Source organism: Peromyscus leucopus, chromosome 1, assembly GCF_004664715.2.
Source record: "Peromyscus leucopus breed LL Stock chromosome 1, UCI_PerLeu_2.1, whole genome shotgun sequence".
Lineage (NCBI taxonomy): Eukaryota > Metazoa > Chordata > Mammalia > Rodentia > Cricetidae > Peromyscus > Peromyscus leucopus.
Window position 1 is genome coordinate 93,622,428 of NC_051063.1, and position 17,946 is coordinate 93,640,373.

A 17,946-nucleotide genomic window follows, 5' to 3' on the forward strand; every position below is an offset into this window, starting at 1 on the left:
AAACAGGCATCCCCATAGGTCTCCTACCTGAATGGACGCATTGACCAGCCAAGCAGACAGTGCTGCTGTGACGCATGCTGGGGGCCAGGCAGTATTCAGCCACTTTAGCATATGTCTAATTAAAACTCCCCAGGTGCTCTGGCAACCACAGCTTTGATCTCTCTACCAAAGGGAACTGTTTGGAAGTAATATCTTTCAATTCCTAGTTTGCAAACCCAGAACAGCCACTTCCCATTTACTATTCAATAATGACTAGATGTGCAATTTTTGCTTGATGTAAAATGATCGATATTCATTAGGAGACCTGGAATCCATCCATCCACTGCTCATTGATGAGGGGATCACTGCTCACAAGGCCAAAGGCAGCCCGGAGCCTCTTAAATGATTAAAGTCTTGGACTTGAGCTTTGGAGAGAGCTCAGTCAGTAAAATGCTTGCCTCACAAGCACAAAGACACAAGTTCAATACTCAGTATCCACATAAAAAACAAACAAACAAACAAACAAACCAAGGAATATGGCAGCGCAGACTTGTAATCCCAGAGCTGGCAGCAGGCTCAGTGAGCGACCCTGTCTTGTGACTACTGCACAGGCACACACACACATAGTCTTGTACTTGGGCTAATTTTCTTGTAACACATTTTAATCTTTGCAAATTATGCAGTGACCTGACCAACTAGAATGTTCTGCTGCAGAAGCTGAGATGGAATATTTCTCTGGGTGCATCTGGAAGCTCCTTTCTGGTTTCAAAGTCTGCATTATTTACTCTCCTGAGGACCATGTTTAAACTTCACAGACACGCCGAATTAATTTAAAAGTAATTCAGTGGGATTCTCTTAGGTTCTACACAAAAAAGGCATTTGCACATCTCTGTTCCATCTCATACCTTGGTTTTCTGTTTAACAAATAGCTTGCGCCCCCTCTAACCTCTGCAAGCCCTTCTGAATTTGGAATGCTTCTGGCTGCACTGAGACACTGTTAGACACTGATATTCTGAAACCACATTGGATGAAAACATCTCCTGGCAACACTGATGTACAGGACTCTGATGAGCAATTTTCTGATGATGAACATTCTTTCTTTCAGTCATTCATCAAACATTTATTGAGCACAGGGGTTTGGCAGGGGGGATGTGGACGTGAATCAGACACGGCCTCTGCCCTCGAGGAGCTCAGGGACATGTAAACATACAACAAAACAGGCTGATGAGTGCAAAAACAGAGGGCTGTGCAGTGCTCTGGGAGCCCAGGGTGACTGGCTCCATGTGCAGAACTCAAGGATGTGTGCAGTGTGTTTGACCTGACTCTTGAAAGCTGGAACAGAGAGTTCCTAGAGAGAGGGAGGGAAAGGAGCACCCAAACAGAAGTTCTGCCTGGGCCAAGGCATAGAAAAATCGAGCATCCTTTCTAGCATCCTGTCTACTGTGTGGTGTGGGTGGAGTGTGATGGGACAGGTGGGAGGGGAAGGTTGGTAAAGCCACTCCCAACTTTAGACTTCACCTCAAATCAAAGGGAGGCTCTAAGGAAGCTCGTGAGCTGTGTTGGTCAATTTCCATTACTATGATAAGAAGAGATTGTTGAATACACAATTCTAGTCAGCTCTACTGACGGCCTCCTGAAGGGTGGTGTCGCCATGGCTAGAGATGGGAGCTCACAATAAAACACAGCTCAGGCTCTCTTTGGGAACAGCATGCTTTCACAATAACTAACACAAAGGTTCCACAGAGGGCAAGGCCCTCAGTGACCTAAGGACCTCCCAATAGGCCCTACCACCACAACACCACCATGCCAAGGACACAGACATCAACACAAGGAAGACAAACCTTGTCTAAACCATAGCAGCATCCCTGGTGAGATCTGGAGATACCCACGGCAGCTGGGTGGGATGCCCACGGCAGCTGGGTGGGATGCCCACGGCAGCTGGGTGGAGTAGAAGAGGGGTGGCTGGAGGCTGGGAAGAGAGGTAGGAAGGGGCTGTCCTATTACCCCAGGGTAGGTGAGAGGATTTGGTAGTCACAGAGACAGCATTGACATTGAGAGGCATGTCAATGCTCTGTTGGTCACAGTGATGGATTAGTGATAATGACTGGGTAGGGCTGGGATGGGATTAGTAACCCATGATAACCTATAGCTCCAGATTTACAGTTGGTAAGGTAACAAGAGTCACTCCTTCAAACAAATTTCTCTCAAAAGGGAAATGGTAGGTCAGTAGGTAATAGTTGCTTTCTGTGAGTCTTCTAACTTCTGTCTTCCCCCATTAAAGAAATCCCCAAACTATCTCCTGGTATTGTAAATTCCTATTAATTAAGTGTACAACCTTCAATCTCCTAGGAGTTGCCTTCAGTCTAGGATTTAGAGAACATTCTAAAATTCTGGTATAGAATTAATGGGAGAGGCATTTTGGTCAGTGATCTCTGGACCAGGAAACAGAAGAAGCAGATGCTCTGTCACTGGGAGGACATCAATAGAGCAAAGAATCCCTGGCCATCTCTGTGGTTTCAATAGTTAATCCAGTGCTAGAGTCACCTCTACAAGATCTTCCTAGCGGACCTGCGAAGGCTGCTGGGACATGTCTTCTCGGTCCAGCTTCCCCACGGCCCTCCTGTGCACCTGAATGGCAGTAGAAGGGATGGGTGTGCCGAAGAACAGAAAGATGGCAGGAGGCCTTGAGCTCCTCATTCTGGAATCTCAAGGACGGGCTAGTGTGGGGAGGTGCTACTTGTCCCGTCGAGCCCTGCAGAAGATCAGAGAGGGAAAAAATCAAAATCCAGGGTCAGAGTTCTCCACGAGGTTGGTGGATCACCAAGGGACCAGGCGTGGGGATCCACAGAAGTTGAACTGTGGCTTTCACACCTTCCCAGCCCTGAAACTCTACAAGTCTAAGCTGCTGAAGTTAGACTGCAGAGCTCCGGGTGTTTGTGTGTGTCCAGGGTGGGTGGGTGGGGGGGGTGTTGTGCCATCTACAATACTACTGGGCCAGCCCAAAGACAAAACACCACAAATGAAGACTAGGTCACACTTAAATGAGGGTCTTCATGACACTTTGTGGGACCCCTTCCCCATCATTCCACCTTGCGACACTGTTCATGTGTCCAGTAGTGTGGATAACAGGACTGTGTCCCACGCTTTAGGCAGCTCTACCAGAGGACAGAAACCTTGGGACAGAGTAGACACTGTCTTGGTTTGCTTCTCTACTGCTGTGATAAACACCATGACCAAAAGCAACTTGGGGAGGAAAGAGTTTATTTGACTTACACATCCCTATCACAGTCCATGACTGAGGGAAGTCAGGGCAGGAATTCAAGCGGGAACCTAGAGGCAGGAGCTGAAGCAGAGACCATGGAGAATGCTGGTTATTCCTGGCTTGCTCCTCACGGCTTGTTCAGTCTGCTTTCTTATACAGTGGACTGCCCGCCCCCCATATCAATCATTAATCAGGAAAATGCCCGATAGACTTGCCTACAGGCCAACCTGATGGGGGCAATTTCTTAATTGAGATTACCTCTCCCCATATAATGCCTTGGTTTGTATCAAGCTGACAAAATTCAACCAGCACAGACATACAGTATGCTATTGATCAAATAAAGGGGCCTTTTAAAATAAATGTATGACTCTTAGAGGCCTCCTGATCGCCAGATCTTGAGTTAGATGTATGTCCAAAGACAAGCAAAACCCTACCTTCACTGGCCGTATTTACTATTGTTAGAAGCATGCAAAACACGTTTTCTATATGTGGGTGTGTGCATGTGCGTTCCTTCCTATAACCATATTTTCAAGGGGGTAGAAGAAATCTTTTGTACTAAACAAATGTTCATAGTGCATGGAGCAGAGTACAAATTGGTGTGAATATGTTTTGAAAGGGGGAATTTGGTCCCAGTTTCTCTAGCTTGCCCCTTATGCTAGCTACCTCCAACTTCTTTGGTAGAAGTATTGACATGGCCCAGAGTCCAGGGTCATATGGAGGAAGTCCCACATCCCAGCCCTGGACTTGCTACATTCTTGGAGGAGCTGTCCATGAGAAAAGCAAAGGTGTCTGTAGGTGCCAGGAAAGTGGGATAATGCCCCAGGGGAGCCCAGAGCCCAGAGTCCAGCTCACCTGCCAAGGGACTGCTGGGATCTAATGTGATAACCTAAAATGAAATAAATATCCTGCTGCAAAACAAAACCTATTTGCAGGCGAATTTCCCCAGAAGGCCTTCTAACCTTGCCTGTGAATTCTTCCACTGAAGGGAGGAGGAGCCTTTGACTTTGCCCAGCTCTGTCCCCAAGCGCTGTCAGCACATTCAGCTTTGAGAACCTTTTGTGCCGGAAAGAAAGGGCTATAATCGGGTGTTTCATTATGGCTCTGGGAGAAAGCAGCTTTTCATTTCCAGGTCATAAGAAAGGGTGCAAGTGGGGCTGTCCAGTTTCAAGGGACTGACGACGCTTTGTTTAGACCCTGTTTTCTTAGTTATTTTTAAAATTAGAGCAATCAGCATTTTCCTCTTCCTTCTCTTCCTGCGGAGACCAGGGGCAGGAGCAGATGTGATTGCTCAGCTCCCCAGAACTGCATGGGATTTTTAAATGTATCAAAAATTTATATAGTGTTTATAACATACCAGGCACTAGGCTAACCTTTTATAAATACTTCTTTGAAACCATGGTGAGGCTAGGAGGCACTTTCTAATATTATCCCCATCTCAGAGATGAGGAAGCTGAGGCACAAACAAGTTAAGTAATAGTCAGACCTAGGAATGCTGTCTCAAGAGTTCACACTGCAAATTTCCACACCAGGATGGCTCTGTCGTTGTCCAGAATACCAGTTAGTAGGAATCTGAGGCTGGGATCTCCTTACTGAGTCAGATATATGTGAACTGGCCAGACCACAACCACCTTTCTCCAGACGCTTGTGTTTTTGAACTCCTCTCTACCTGTCCTTGGTTATTTGGTGTTGCAAATATCTATCCTCGGCCAGCCCCCCTACAGCTAATCCCAGGCAAAATCTTGTTTAGGCTTAAGTGAGTCTCCTTGAAGTAAGAAAATATCGAAGTGCATATTGAACACAGTAAGTGTTGAATATTCATACTACACAAAGACCACTTTACTCTACAAAACACCTAAGCTTGGGGTTTCTGTAACCAGGCCTAATGTCCTGCCCAAGCTTTGAAGTATCTGATTATCAATCATTGAGTACTTAACCGGGAAACTTTGCAGCTTGCTGAGCTTAAATCCCAAGACCCACAGGAATGCTTGCCCTTGGAAAGTTCATTAGCAAGGAAGGTGGAATGGGAACTCTGAGGTAAGCAAAGGAGTCAGCGAATCCAGGATCTAGGATCCCGTACACAGTTGGCCTTAGACATATCCCCAGTACAAGGAAGACCAGCCCAGACATCCCAGAGGCTCTTGCCCAGCGACACAGGCCAGGCTTTTCCTAAAAGAGGTTCACAAGTGCTGTTGATCTTTGGAAGCTGGCCCCGGACCAGCACTGCCATTAAGATGGCACTTGGGACTGAAAGAGACACATTGTCAGGCTATGTCTGAGACCTACTGAACCGGAAAGCAGGTTAGTGGTTGAGTTTCCCAGGCACTCTGATGACTCTGCTCTCCAGTGGACCACCCCTGGGCTTCAAGCCCGGTCCCACCATTTGCTAACTATGATCCTGAGCCTGCTCCCAAGCCTCTTGGCCTTAGTCTCTAGTTTTATGAAATGAGAAATCTTCATGTCTATGCCTCAGGGCTGCATTGAGGAAGACACCTCAGCATGCACCTCCTGGGCAGGGTAGGGATAGTCTGGTGCTATCTGACCCATATCTAGCCACCATCTAATATACTTTTGGGGAAACTGAAGCAGAGAGGTTCTTGGCTGTATCATGACCTGAGATCTGTGCCTGAGGGTTTCACGGATAGTAACTTCTATGTTTCCAAGTGTATCCCTAGTTCTCTGTGCTAAGATCTCAAGTGGCCCAGAATGGTAGATGAAATGATAGGTAGAAGCCCTGAATGGCTCAGCTATTCCCCAGGTCACATGACCAGAGCCTGAGGAAAAAGTCATTTACTTGCTTCTATTTGGGCCCTTTGCTAGAAGGAAGGACAAGACAGTGCCTGGGACTGGCTCTAGGAACTGTTATTAGTATTCTTTACCCTATACATTCAACTTCCGCTTTTTTAATGGCTGCTTCCATATTTAATTAGGTTTTCGTTCCAATTAAGCCCTCTGTGTGCTGCAGCTTCTCTCCTGCCAGGTTTAATTGCCCTTATTTAAATTCTTTAATTAAAAGTATTGTGTGTTTCTAGATCCCGTAGTTGTAAGCATTACACAAATAATTTTGATGACCAGACTGGTAAACCAACAAGCAGGGCCCTCCATGGAGAGAGGGATGCTCAGATCTCAGCATCCAGCTCCAGCTCCAGAGCCAAGAGACAGGTCCAGAGCTACAGGCCGAGCCCTAGGGAGTAGGACAAGTCAGCTAACACATGTCTCAGCATCCTTCCTTCCCAAAACACTTAGCCCAGCCCAGCACCCAGAGTGGCCTGCTTGGCATGTGGATCAGACCTAGCAAACACTAGCTCTGCCTTGCAGCTAAAAGCCAGAATTCAGTGGCCCTACCCTCACTCCTTGGGCCTCGTCACCTCCCCTTTACCAGTGCTTCCTCTGCCTCTGCACAAATGAACCCCAAGAGTTTCCTGAGCCTCGCCCTAAGCCCATCACTGTTTTTGGAGCTTCTCATTAGGTCCTGAACCTGCCCCTGGACAGCCATCTCTCTTCCTCCATGTGTCTGCTCGGGTCTCGCCTTTAATAGAGGGTCTCCCTGACCAACTGATAAGCATCCCCTACTTCCCGGCATGCCTGAGCCTCCTCCTGAGCTCCATGACCTGGGGCATAGCCTCATTACCTCCTCTTCTTGCTAGAATTTGCTACCAATGCTTCCTCCTAGAGCACAGTTGCCACAAGAACAAAAACCTTCTTTTTCCAGTCATGAATCCATTGGAGCAGCTGAGAAATGCCAACCTAACAGATGCTCACTGACTATTTGGCAGCGGCTGGAAGGATGCATGAATCATGTCCCTTCAGAGAACCCTCAAAGGGAACAGACCAAACCTGCTTTAGTTCACAGAGACATCTTCCTCTACCCCAGCACTGGGTACCACCCATACTTCAGTCTAGCCACTACCTAGGAAATAGGCATGCAGTGGGGTAAGTGGTAGACTTCTTGAACAGGGAATGGGGAAGATCCCCTGGGGTCCCAGCTGGGCTCTACATGGAATCTTGGGAAAGTCTCCCAGGCTCTCAGAACCTCAGTCTCCAGTTCTACAAAATGAGGGCTCCTGCTGCCTCCCACTCTGGACAGTGTTGTAGGAAACTCATGAGACTGGGCAGGGAACACACCAGGCAAGGTGCCAGGAAAATGGCAAATAATGTTAGTTCCAGTGCAGAACGTACAGGTCAAGCAAGACACAGACAGGAAGAATGCCAGGCTGCTTCCCAGTGTGAGGAAACTATGAATAGAAGAAATCAAGGTTCCTTTGCAAGGCTGGTGAGTGGTAGGAAAATGCCCAGCATTTGTTCCATGAGATAGGTGATGTTCTAAGGAGGACAGCAGTGCCAAGGCTAGTTCTACCACCAATGAGGGCCTGGCTGTACTCTCCATCCCCCAAATGTGGTTCCTGGAAGCATTTGGGGCTGCTTACATTGTTCACTTCTCTAGAAGCTCTTTCTGCTGAGGCGGGAGCTCTTGGTCTCGTACACAGCCCTCCCGGGAAGGAGTTGGTAGTGTCACTCAAGTGGAGTCCCTTCTCCCCACCCCATTCCTGCTCTCGGACTTGAACCATTCCTTCCACACCCTTCTGGAAGGCCACACTAGCTGTTTCTATGCCATGATCACACACTTCCTGTCTTTGGGATGCTGAGGACATGGGTTGTGGCAGGGCAGAGCCTGGGAAATGTCAGCCTTGCATCTCTGAAGAAAACTCTTCTATTCCTTCCTCACTGTCTTGCCTTGGGAAAGTGCCCAAGGAAGGCCTGAGTGGCAGGAGTGGCCGTCAGGAAAGGAGGGGCTGCAGTCTCTCTTCCACAAGGTTTCCAAGCTCAAGGGTCTGGGAGCTGTGAAGCAGCCAGCCTCGCCGTTGGCAGGGCCTGCTTTTGGCCCCGGAGATGTGCTGAGCAGCCAGAATCTACAGCATAATGGATCGAGCTTGGTCCGGCTTCATTTCTATGACCCCTCCCTCCCCCAGGCTGATGCCCTGAACAGACAGACCGTCATGTGTATGTGCTGTCTTCCAGCTTGCAGAGAAACCGGTCTTCCATTAGCCCTTCTGCTCATCCTCTCCAGAGTCACCCCTTAGCCCTATTGACAAGACAAATAGAAGCGGGAGGAGGGAACCTTGCTCAGGTCCCCACAGCTGACAAGCAGAATTGAGAAGCTCTGAGATCAGCACTCTCCCCTCTCTGCCTCAGGCGGAAATCAGGCAGACCACGGACTTAAAGAGCTGGGCTGGTCCTGACTTCCTGCCTGAGCTTTGTCCCCACCTCTGGGAGCAAGACAGACAGCCTGTCTGGTGAGGGTGGTGAAGAGACCAGGACAGGCTGACCACAGTACCACTTCAGAACTGTGAACCGGGGCATGGGGCTACATAGGGTATTGGGGCTGGCGGTGATTGATGAGATGGCCTTGCTTGGAGCAAGTGTTATTGGATGCTTCTGGGTCCCCAAAGTCCAGCCTTTGAAGGACAGGCTGGTGACTTAAGGGAGACCACAAGTTCTGAGAGGACAGTTTGAAGTGTTGTCTATGGCTATCCCAGTATGGTGTAGGAAGAAGGTGTGACCACAAAAGTGCTGATTCTGAGCCATGTCTAAGAAGCCTATTCAGTGTGAGGTAGCCCTGACCTCATTCTGAGCAACACAAGCTAACGGGCTTAGCCAAAGAGGGCCAGAGTGAAAAAATAATGCAAGGCTATCGCACAAGACACTGGGAAAAGTGGAGTGTGGAAAATCATGGAAGTGAGGGCATAAATGGGAAGAGGTAGAAAAGAAGAGGCTCTGAGGGGAAGTGGTGTGTCCCCAGTGGATGGTCTGAACAGGAGCTTAGTTCATGGGAAGAGGACACTTAGAAAGGTAGCTGTGGGAAAAGGCTCTTGCTGGGGATGGGATATTCTTCCTCCCTGGAGGTGCCAGGCAGAGTGGAAAGGCCTATTGGCCCTATGGCTAAATACAGAGGCTGCAAGTAACAGAGAAGGCTGGTCTGCAAAGTGTCCTGTAACATGGGGGTTCTGGAGACCAATCCTTCCTCAGAGCCCACACCTGTGATACCAGGGGAGCATCATGCCCCCTCCTCCTGCTTCTGCTTTGTTGAGACAGTAAGTGAGAGTTCTCCCCAGGGGAGGGCCTGAGCATGTAGAGTGCAGTGGGTGGGAGGATGCTACTCACATCGATGCTTCTAATATGGGTTGTGTGATTTGCCGGCCGTCACCTACACAATAAGAAGGATGAGTCCCATACCCCTCCTGGACACTGACACACCACACACTGCAATCTCTACCTCCAACTTCTCATTCCCTGCCTCCCTTACCGGCTCCATGAAGTATTTGTAGACGGAGCTAGAATTTTTAATATTTGTTTCTTTTTTTTTTTTTTGGTTTTTTGAGACAGGGTTTCTCTGTGTAGTTTTGCGCCTTTCCTGGGACTCAGTTGGTAGCCCAGGCTGGCCTCGAACTCACAGAGATCCGCCTGGCTCTGCCTCCCGAGTGCTGGGATTAAAGGCGTGCGCCACCACCGCCCGGCTTTGTTTCTTTTTATGTTGTGGTGTATAAGTGTTTTGCCTGTGTTTATGTATGTGTAACACATTTATGTATGTATGTACTTGCAGGGGCCAGAGAGGGCATCTGATCCCTTGGAGCTGGAGTTACAGAGGTTGTGAGCTTCCATGTAGGTGCTGGCAATCAAACCCAGGTCCTCTGGAAGATTAGTCAGTACTCTTAACTGCTGAGCCATCTCTCCAGCCACTTAACATTTTTTTTTTCTAATTGAAAATTAACACAGAAAAAACATACAAAATACATGTTCAACTCAATAATTAAAAGCAAACTAACACCCAGGTAACTGACATCTAGATCAGGACACAGCATGGCACCACATCCCAGAATACCCCTTTACCTCCTGCTGTCTTTACACTCTTTGTTGGTTCCTACCGTCTGACTTTAAGATCTGTTTTACTTATCCCAGTGGGAAGCTTATCAAACAGAATTATATGTATTCTTCCACCTGGCTTCTTTAGCTCAGCATTGTGATTGTGAGATTTAGTCTAGTTTCATTACCATATAGTATTCCATTATATAAACAGACTCTGAGTTATTTATCCAGTCTACCCTTGATGACGTTTGGGCTTTTCCCAGCTTAGAGCATTTGCATCGTGCTTCAGAAAGCCTTTAAGTACATGTTTTTCATGCACACATTCCAACTTGATGTCAGCCTAGATGTGGAATTGTTAGGTCACATATTCAACTATAATAGATACAAGCTGAGGCCAGAAGTTTCTCCGATCCTGCCCGGCCCTACAGTCAAGTCAGGATGAATCTCTCCCACCCACATCCCGCAGCTGCTCAGTCCCAAGTAAACACACAGAGGCTTATATTATTTACAAACTTTATGGCCTATGGGTCAGACTTCTTGCTAGCTCGCTCTTATAACTCAACCCATTTCTATTAATCTATATATTGCCACATGGCTGTGGCATTACCAGTCTGCTGGCATCTTGTTGCTCCTTGGGCAGTGGGCTGGCGTCTCCCCTTCCTCTCTTTTCTCCTCTCACTATCTCTCTTGGATTTTCCTGCCTGGCTCCATCCTGCCCTGCCATAGGCCAGTGCAGCTTTATTTATTAATCAATGGGAATAACACATATTCACAGCATACAGAAAGACATCCCACAGCAACAAACCATTTCCTAGGTATACCTGAGAAATAGATCTTCATGTTCACTGTAGAAGTCAGCAGTTGGTTACCATGGGAATGGTTGTGACCACCTTGGAGTGTGCTCCTTACTGGAGAAGCTAGCCACCTGTCCCTCACACAGTGAATTTCCTGGCATAAGCTGGAGAAGGTACAGGATGAAGACCACAATGCCAGCTGGGTTCCTGGAGGAGGTGGCTGGAAGCCTGGAGAGGTGGAGAGGAACTGGGCTTTGAGATGTGACTGTGGCTTAAGCTGCCACAGAACTACAGAAAAGAGGCCTAGGCACTGAGATAAAGAACATAGGCCAGAAACCTGGAAGGAGTTGGGGTATGGAACTGGAGAGCTCAGAGATGAGGCTGGAGAGAGAAGCAGCCCTAAGCCGCGGAGTCCTTTGCAGTGGGGTGTTTTCGAGGCTGGCCATGCATGTCAACATGGTCACTGTGTTGTCCAGATGAAAGGTGAAAGAGGTCCAAACCAGGCACGCACAGTGGAAGAGGGGCTTGGGGCAGTCACAAGGCACTTGGTACCTGACTGGATGGTGATGAGCCGGATGAGTGTGTGAAACTGCTTGAGTTTCCCCAAAAAGCACCTGCTTTCTGCCAAGATGAGGACCACAGGAGGAGCGGGTTCTTGTGCTAGGCAAGTCTAGCAGATGCTCAGTGCCTACTCTTGGGATCATCATTCAAGCAACTACTTAAAATTCAAGTCCAGCTAAGCACAACCAAGATGAAGACAGAGCCTCAGACATCCCAGGCTCACAGCAGGCCTGCAGCCAGTGGTCCCTGGGGGCCCACCCTCTCAGGATCTCGCCTGAGCTGCCGTATAGATGCTTTTGGGAAAACACTTCCTTCGAGGGCTTTTGGACATAAACTGAGTATTTGTGCCTGCAAAACAAACCTTCCAGAACCTATCAGTTATATGGGAGATCCATGTATGCTCAGGACCTGAGAGCCTAATGGCCAAATAGACAATAACCAATGTCTTAAGTTTCTGAGCCCAGCACTAACAAATTTCATCTGTGGGAGGGCATTAGGAACAAGAAGCCCCCAGTCTGGGGGATGCTCAGATGCAGGGTGATCATGGAGAGGTCCACAAAACGAGGCTTCGCAGAGCAGAGGCCAGCCCTCTGACTAGGAACTAGCTATAGGAGCAAGGCAGTGTGTCACAGCCCAAAATGGCAGACAGAAGTTGGCAGAGGGTATTTCTGTCCCTATGAAGAACTAGGGCCCTATAGAGAAACTGAGGCATGCATCCATTCCTTGGGAGAAGATCAGTACACAGGAGCTGAGGGAACCTACAGTCATGGGAATGCTGGTTCCCAAGCCATCTAGCTACTCCCCAAGCATGGGACTCCTTGGATGGGCCTGGTTACCTCTTTGCCCTCTGATGCTTTTTCTGTCTGGCTTCTAGGGAGGCTCCATCCAGAACCGCAAGTCCAAGCGCTGCCTGGAGCTTCAAGAAAACAGTGACATGGAGTTTGGTTTTCAGCTGGTGCTGCAAAAGTGCTCGGGACAACACTGGACTATCACCAATGTCCTGAGGAGCCTGGTGTCCTGACCCTCCGGTGACACCACCAGCCACTGCCTTGCTACTGTGTAGCATCAGCTGTAACATCGCCTGCTGTCACGTGGGGTTGTCTGGCATCTGAGACGGGGAGCCAGGTGGGTGGCCTCCCCCACAAAAGAGCTTTTTATTTCCTACTCAATTTTCATGGAGTTTATAGATAGATGCAGAGAGGTGGGTGAGGGTATAATATCCTGAACTATTTTACAATTGTAAATATGGGACAAATGGAAACTATTTATAACTGGCAATAAAATACGATTGATTAAGAAAGGTCTTTGTAGTCATTTGATGCCCTGGAGTGAGCCGTGCCTGGCTCCTCTGGAGTTGGAGTCTGGTAGCTGAACTTATGTCCTCAGCACATTATTGATAAAGACAACTTTAAAACTGTACAGACTGCGGGGGCTTGTGGTGCCAGCTTGCTGTATAAGGCCCAACTCAGAGGAGGGCACTGGGCCCTCAGTCTGCATCCCTGAGAGTGGGTCCTTCCCTGTTCCCTCCATGTGAGCTGGTGCTCAGTGCAGATTCCTCCTCAGAAGATGTCACCCGAGTCCTAAGTGTCATCTGCTGACAGATGTTTGTCTATACCACCCTCTCCTGAAGTCACCAAGTCACCTCCTTCACCTCTCCGAGCTATCTACTGTCCCTCATCCGTGGCACTTTCTTGCCTGTGTCCAGTTGCTGGTTCCTGATTGCTCTTTCCTTGAATTAGGAGGCAATGGCTGTAACACAGCGCCATATGCTGGCGTAGCTTAACAGAAAACCAGCACACCACTGTTCTGGAGCCTGGGAGTCCAAAATGAAGGTTAGGAGGGAATGTGCTCTGTGCCTCTCTCCCAGCTTCTGGAGGCTCAAGTATTTCTTGGCAAGTAGACGTCCTTCTCTCTGCCTTCATATAATCTACCTTGTACATGTCTGTCTCTTGTGCCATTAGGATGCCAGGCTTCCATTGATGGAGAGGAAGCAATTTAAGTTTTAAATCTGATGAACTCTATACTCTACTACTGAAGAAGGTCAGGTTCTACAGTGCTGGGGACATGCTCATAACCTGTCTCAGAGCACAATGCTATCCATAAGGCGTGGCTCACTTAACCACAGCTCTATGTCAGCCTGCTAGACTCAGCCTTGGAGACCAACAACCCTAGAATGGAGTCTCTTGCTTGGAATCTGTTTCTGAAGTCCTCTTCCCTCCAATAACATCCTTCAAGCTGTTCTTGCCTCAGTCTGAAGAGCCCTGCCTCTGCTTGAGGACTCCTGTTTTTAGTTCAAGGGACCTCTACCTTAACACCACTTCAATTCTCCAGTTCTAAGGCTCAGCCCTTTCAGGATGAGGTTAGCCACACTCACCCCAACTTCACCTTTTACCTGGGCCCTCTTTCCCAGAGGCCCCCATTCTAAGCAGTGACCTATTTAGGAACCAGTAGTTTGTAGAAAACTTGACTAGGAAAACCCTGTGCTGAGAAATGCCAGGATGGGGATGAGAGATCTGTTCTTGGGCCAGCTTTTGCTCTTCAGAACCCAATCCAGCACAGGAGTCACTTAGAAGTGCCCTTAGGACTTTCCCAGGCCATTGTCACAGGCTCTCCTAGAAGTGTACACTTAGCTCCCCAAAGAGTCCCCTGGGCTCTAGCAAGTCAATGAGAGGATATCTGCCAAGCTGGCCACACCTGCTGATCACCACCAGGAGGTCCAAATATGGAAGGTTTCCCCAAAAGAGGCTGTGGGAACCACCTCTTCCATGCTTCTGAAGTTCTGGCTCCCACATTCTCTTCCCTATACTCATTTCTCTAACCTAGTCAACACCATGCTTATTCCAACTGGCACCCATCTCTAGCTGCTCCAATCCATCCTTCAAGATCCACCCTCTGCCCTAGCCTCATCCTGCCTGTTTCTATCTATACCACAGTCAAGAAGCAGAGAGAAGCTGGGTGTGTGTAGAGCATGCCTTTAATCTCAGCACTCAGGAGGCTGATGCAGGTGGATTTTTATGAGTTGGGGGCCAGCCTGGTCAACATAGTGAATTCTAGACCATCTAAGGCTACACGGTAACGCTGTCTCAAAAACAAACATCAACAACAAAAATAAAGCAGAGAGGGATAAATGCTAGTGCTCAGTCCTCTTCCTCCTTTTTATTTAGTCCTGGACCCCAGCCCATGAGATGATGCCGCCCATGTTCGGGGTGGATCTTCCCATCTCACTTACACCTTTCTAGAATCTCTCTCACAGACACACCCAGAGGTATGTTTCTGTGGTGATTCTAAACCTCATTAAGTAGACAGTCAAGATTACTGTTAAAGTGTGGACTTTGAGCCAGCCAGCCTAGGTTCAAGTTCCAGTCCTGACCCTTATTAGCTGGGTGACCTTCACAACTGCCTGACTTCTCTGTCCATCTTCTCAAGGACACAGGGACACTAGGGCCCCAGAGATAGCTCAGTTGGCAAGGTGTTTGCCACACAGGCAGGAGAACCTAAATTTGATTCCCATAATCTAAGTAAAAAGCCAGTTGTGGTGGAGAGCCCTTGTTATTCCAGTGCTCGTGGGGCTGAGAGGAGGAGGGGGTGTAGGGCAGAGCAGGCCGATCCCTCAGGCTCTTTGGCCAGCCAGCCTGGCTAGCTTGGCCAGCCCTTGTGTCTCAATGAGAGACCCTGGCTTAAAAAACAAGGTAGACAGCTATTAAGGAACAATACCCTAAACTGACCTCCATAACACTTGCCTGTACATGCATACACACACACACACACACACACACACGCACACGCACACGCACACGCACACGCACAGCACAGGCACTAGTATAATATCTTTCGTAGTTTAGTGATGAAAATTAAATAAATATGTGGAATTCATAGACCTGTGGTGGATCTATAGAAAGTGTTAGAAAGTTAGAAAGTTCTGGCTGTTATTATTTGACCCATTGACATCCTGATACTCAAGTTGCTGTCACCAATGTCTACCAATATCCAACACTCAGTTACTGTCACCAATACCTATTCTAATGTCAGTATCTATGCCGATCTACACCTACAGTTCACCAACCTGTCAACATCTGTATCTACAGTCCCTGGAAAACACTATCTGTACCACTCACCCAGAAGCACCTGCCCCCACATCCATAGGCAGCCCCTCAAAAGTCACACATCCTTGCCCTCCTATCAAATGCACCCCATCATCAACCCACTCCCTACAACCCTGAGGAGCATCCCAGGAAACAAATCCCATCCCAAACCTTAGGGACAGTGCAGACAGGACAGTGGATCCTCTCCCTCCTGGGATACCCAATCACCCTCTCCCTGTGCCTAGATGCCAGAGAGAGCAGAGAGCCTAGGATGGCCCCTTGGTTCCTCATCACCTGGGCATGGGAAACCACAGACTTGCCCAGGATCTCTGGGATTCCTATGTATTAGTGTATGAAGTAAGGCAGCAAGTGGGTATGAGCAGAGGCAAGAGGTTGGAGCATGAAGGAGGACAGAGGCTGAGGAGTACCCAGCCCAGAGCCAGCCTCACCCCATCACAGCCTGGGCTGGCGACTGCAGCAAGCTAATTAGCAGCTGCTTAGGGGCTCTGAACACCCTGGAGCGAAAGCATTATTTTTCTTAATGATTTTGCACATTAAACAACTTTGTTTCCTGCTTCCACCACCCTCCCTGATACTAAAAGGAGCCATCTGAGCATATCCCATAAGACCTCCTGGACTGCCAGCCTTCTGCTCAGTTCACAACTCAGATCCATAACTCAGCCCCCTGCCTTGCACGGCCCTGCACGTGGGCCCGTCTGTTATAAGGAATGCCTGACTGCACTTCACTCCCCACTGGGGAGGGACAGTGGTCGGCAGCACCAATCGGCAGGAGGCTGTCAGTGCCCTGGTGATGTCATAACCTGTCCCAAAGGTCATCTGACAACAGCCCCATACCTGCAGCTCCCCGACTGCCCTCTGACCTCAGGCTCCCACCAAGCATAAATATAACCAGACTTATCCCTTGCCCAAAACCTCCAGTGGCTCTCACAGAGATTTTAAATGGCCAGCTCAGACACCAGCCTCAAAACTTCCTCCCTCGGTCAAGCCACACATGAGTGTCCGAAGTTTCTGGGCTCGAGCTGGTGAGACAGTTCAGCAGCAAGGTGCCTGCTGCTGCCAAGACTGAGTCCCTGAGTTTGATCCCTAGGATTCACGTGATGCAAAGAGAAAACCAGCTCCCAAAAGTAGTTCAAAAGTAGTCCTCTGACCTCCACAAGAGTGTTGATGCACCCAAGCACATGTGTGTGCTTGAGTGTGTTCCCTCTCTCTCTCTCTCTCTCTCTCTCTCTCTCTCTCTGTGTGTGTGTGTGTGTGTGTGTGTGTGTGTGTGTTTCTTGTTTTAAGCATCCAAACTAGGAACCCAAGGCAAAGCCAAGGGAGTAAGGGCTAGCCCCGAGTTGCCATGTTCACATGAAATATGTAGCCCCAACCTACCTTTCTAGGGGTCTATTAGCATCTCTTTCCCTTTGTCCTTTTACAGGAAGCTTTTCTTGAGGCATATATTAGTTTTCTAGGGTTTCTAAAATGAAGTCCCACAGACTGAGTGGTTCAACTAACAGAAATTCACTGTCTTGCAGTCTGTCCAAAATGGAAGTGGGTAAGGCTGGTTCCTTCTGAGGGCATGAAGGGAAGCCTGCTGCAAGCCTCTTTCCTTGGCTGGTAGATGGTGACTGTGCCCTACATATCTTCACATTGTCTGTCACACATGACTATTTCCAAACCACTCCTTATAAGGATGCTAATCACGCTTGATTAAGGCTCACCCTTATGGTATGAACTTACATTAATTTCATTGCCATTGTAAAGACCCCATTTCCAAGTAAAGTTGGATACTGAGAATTAGATATTGGGGGTTAGAACATATGTGTATGTGACACAATTTTAAGCCATGACAAAGAGGCAGAGGAGGAGCCTCTGGAGGTAACCTATGCTCACACCCACTTTTCTCAGGGAGTTCTGCATTCTGGGAGAGGAAACCATATTGTCCTGGCCTCTTTGGGAACTAGGTGACAGGGAATTTATTTTTATAGAACCATGAAGTATCATTATCTTCTGCATCCACCTCTTCTTAATTAAAAAGAAAACCGTCCAACATGTGACCCCTGTACCATGGTATCTACATCAAGACTACATCCCCTCACACCTGGTTCAGCCTGATGCAAGGGCAGATCCGCTCATAGGCTGACTATCAATAGAATGAGTCAATATCGATAGTCACTGACTATCAACAGTCAGTGACTCAGTACAGGAAATATGGCTAATCCAATTCTGCTTGACCATTTGCACCATGATACATGAGATGAATCAGCCAGTTATTGAGGAAGCCCGGGGGCCAGCTGTCATGGTATGGACCCAGAGGATCAGGCAAGCCAGCATCCGCCAGTGCCCAGGCTGAGAAGAGGAAGCCACAGCCTAGTGGAAGAGGGAAGAGCTGACAAGCAGAGGG

At 48.4% G+C, this 17,946-nt stretch overlaps 1 protein-coding gene across 1 annotated transcript in view; it reads left to right on the forward strand.

Annotated features, from left to right (window-relative positions):
- Galnt18 (polypeptide N-acetylgalactosaminyltransferase 18) overlaps nucleotides 1–12,757 on the forward strand; it is a 317,779-nt gene extending 305,022 nt beyond the window's left edge. The window contains 1 exon segment of the mRNA XM_028875840.2: nucleotides 12,332–12,757. Within this exon segment, the coding sequence (XP_028731673.1) occupies nucleotides 12,332–12,478 (147 nt within the window). The 3' untranslated portion in view covers nucleotides 12,479–12,757.
- Nucleotides 12,758–17,946: the final 5,189 nt, after the last annotated feature.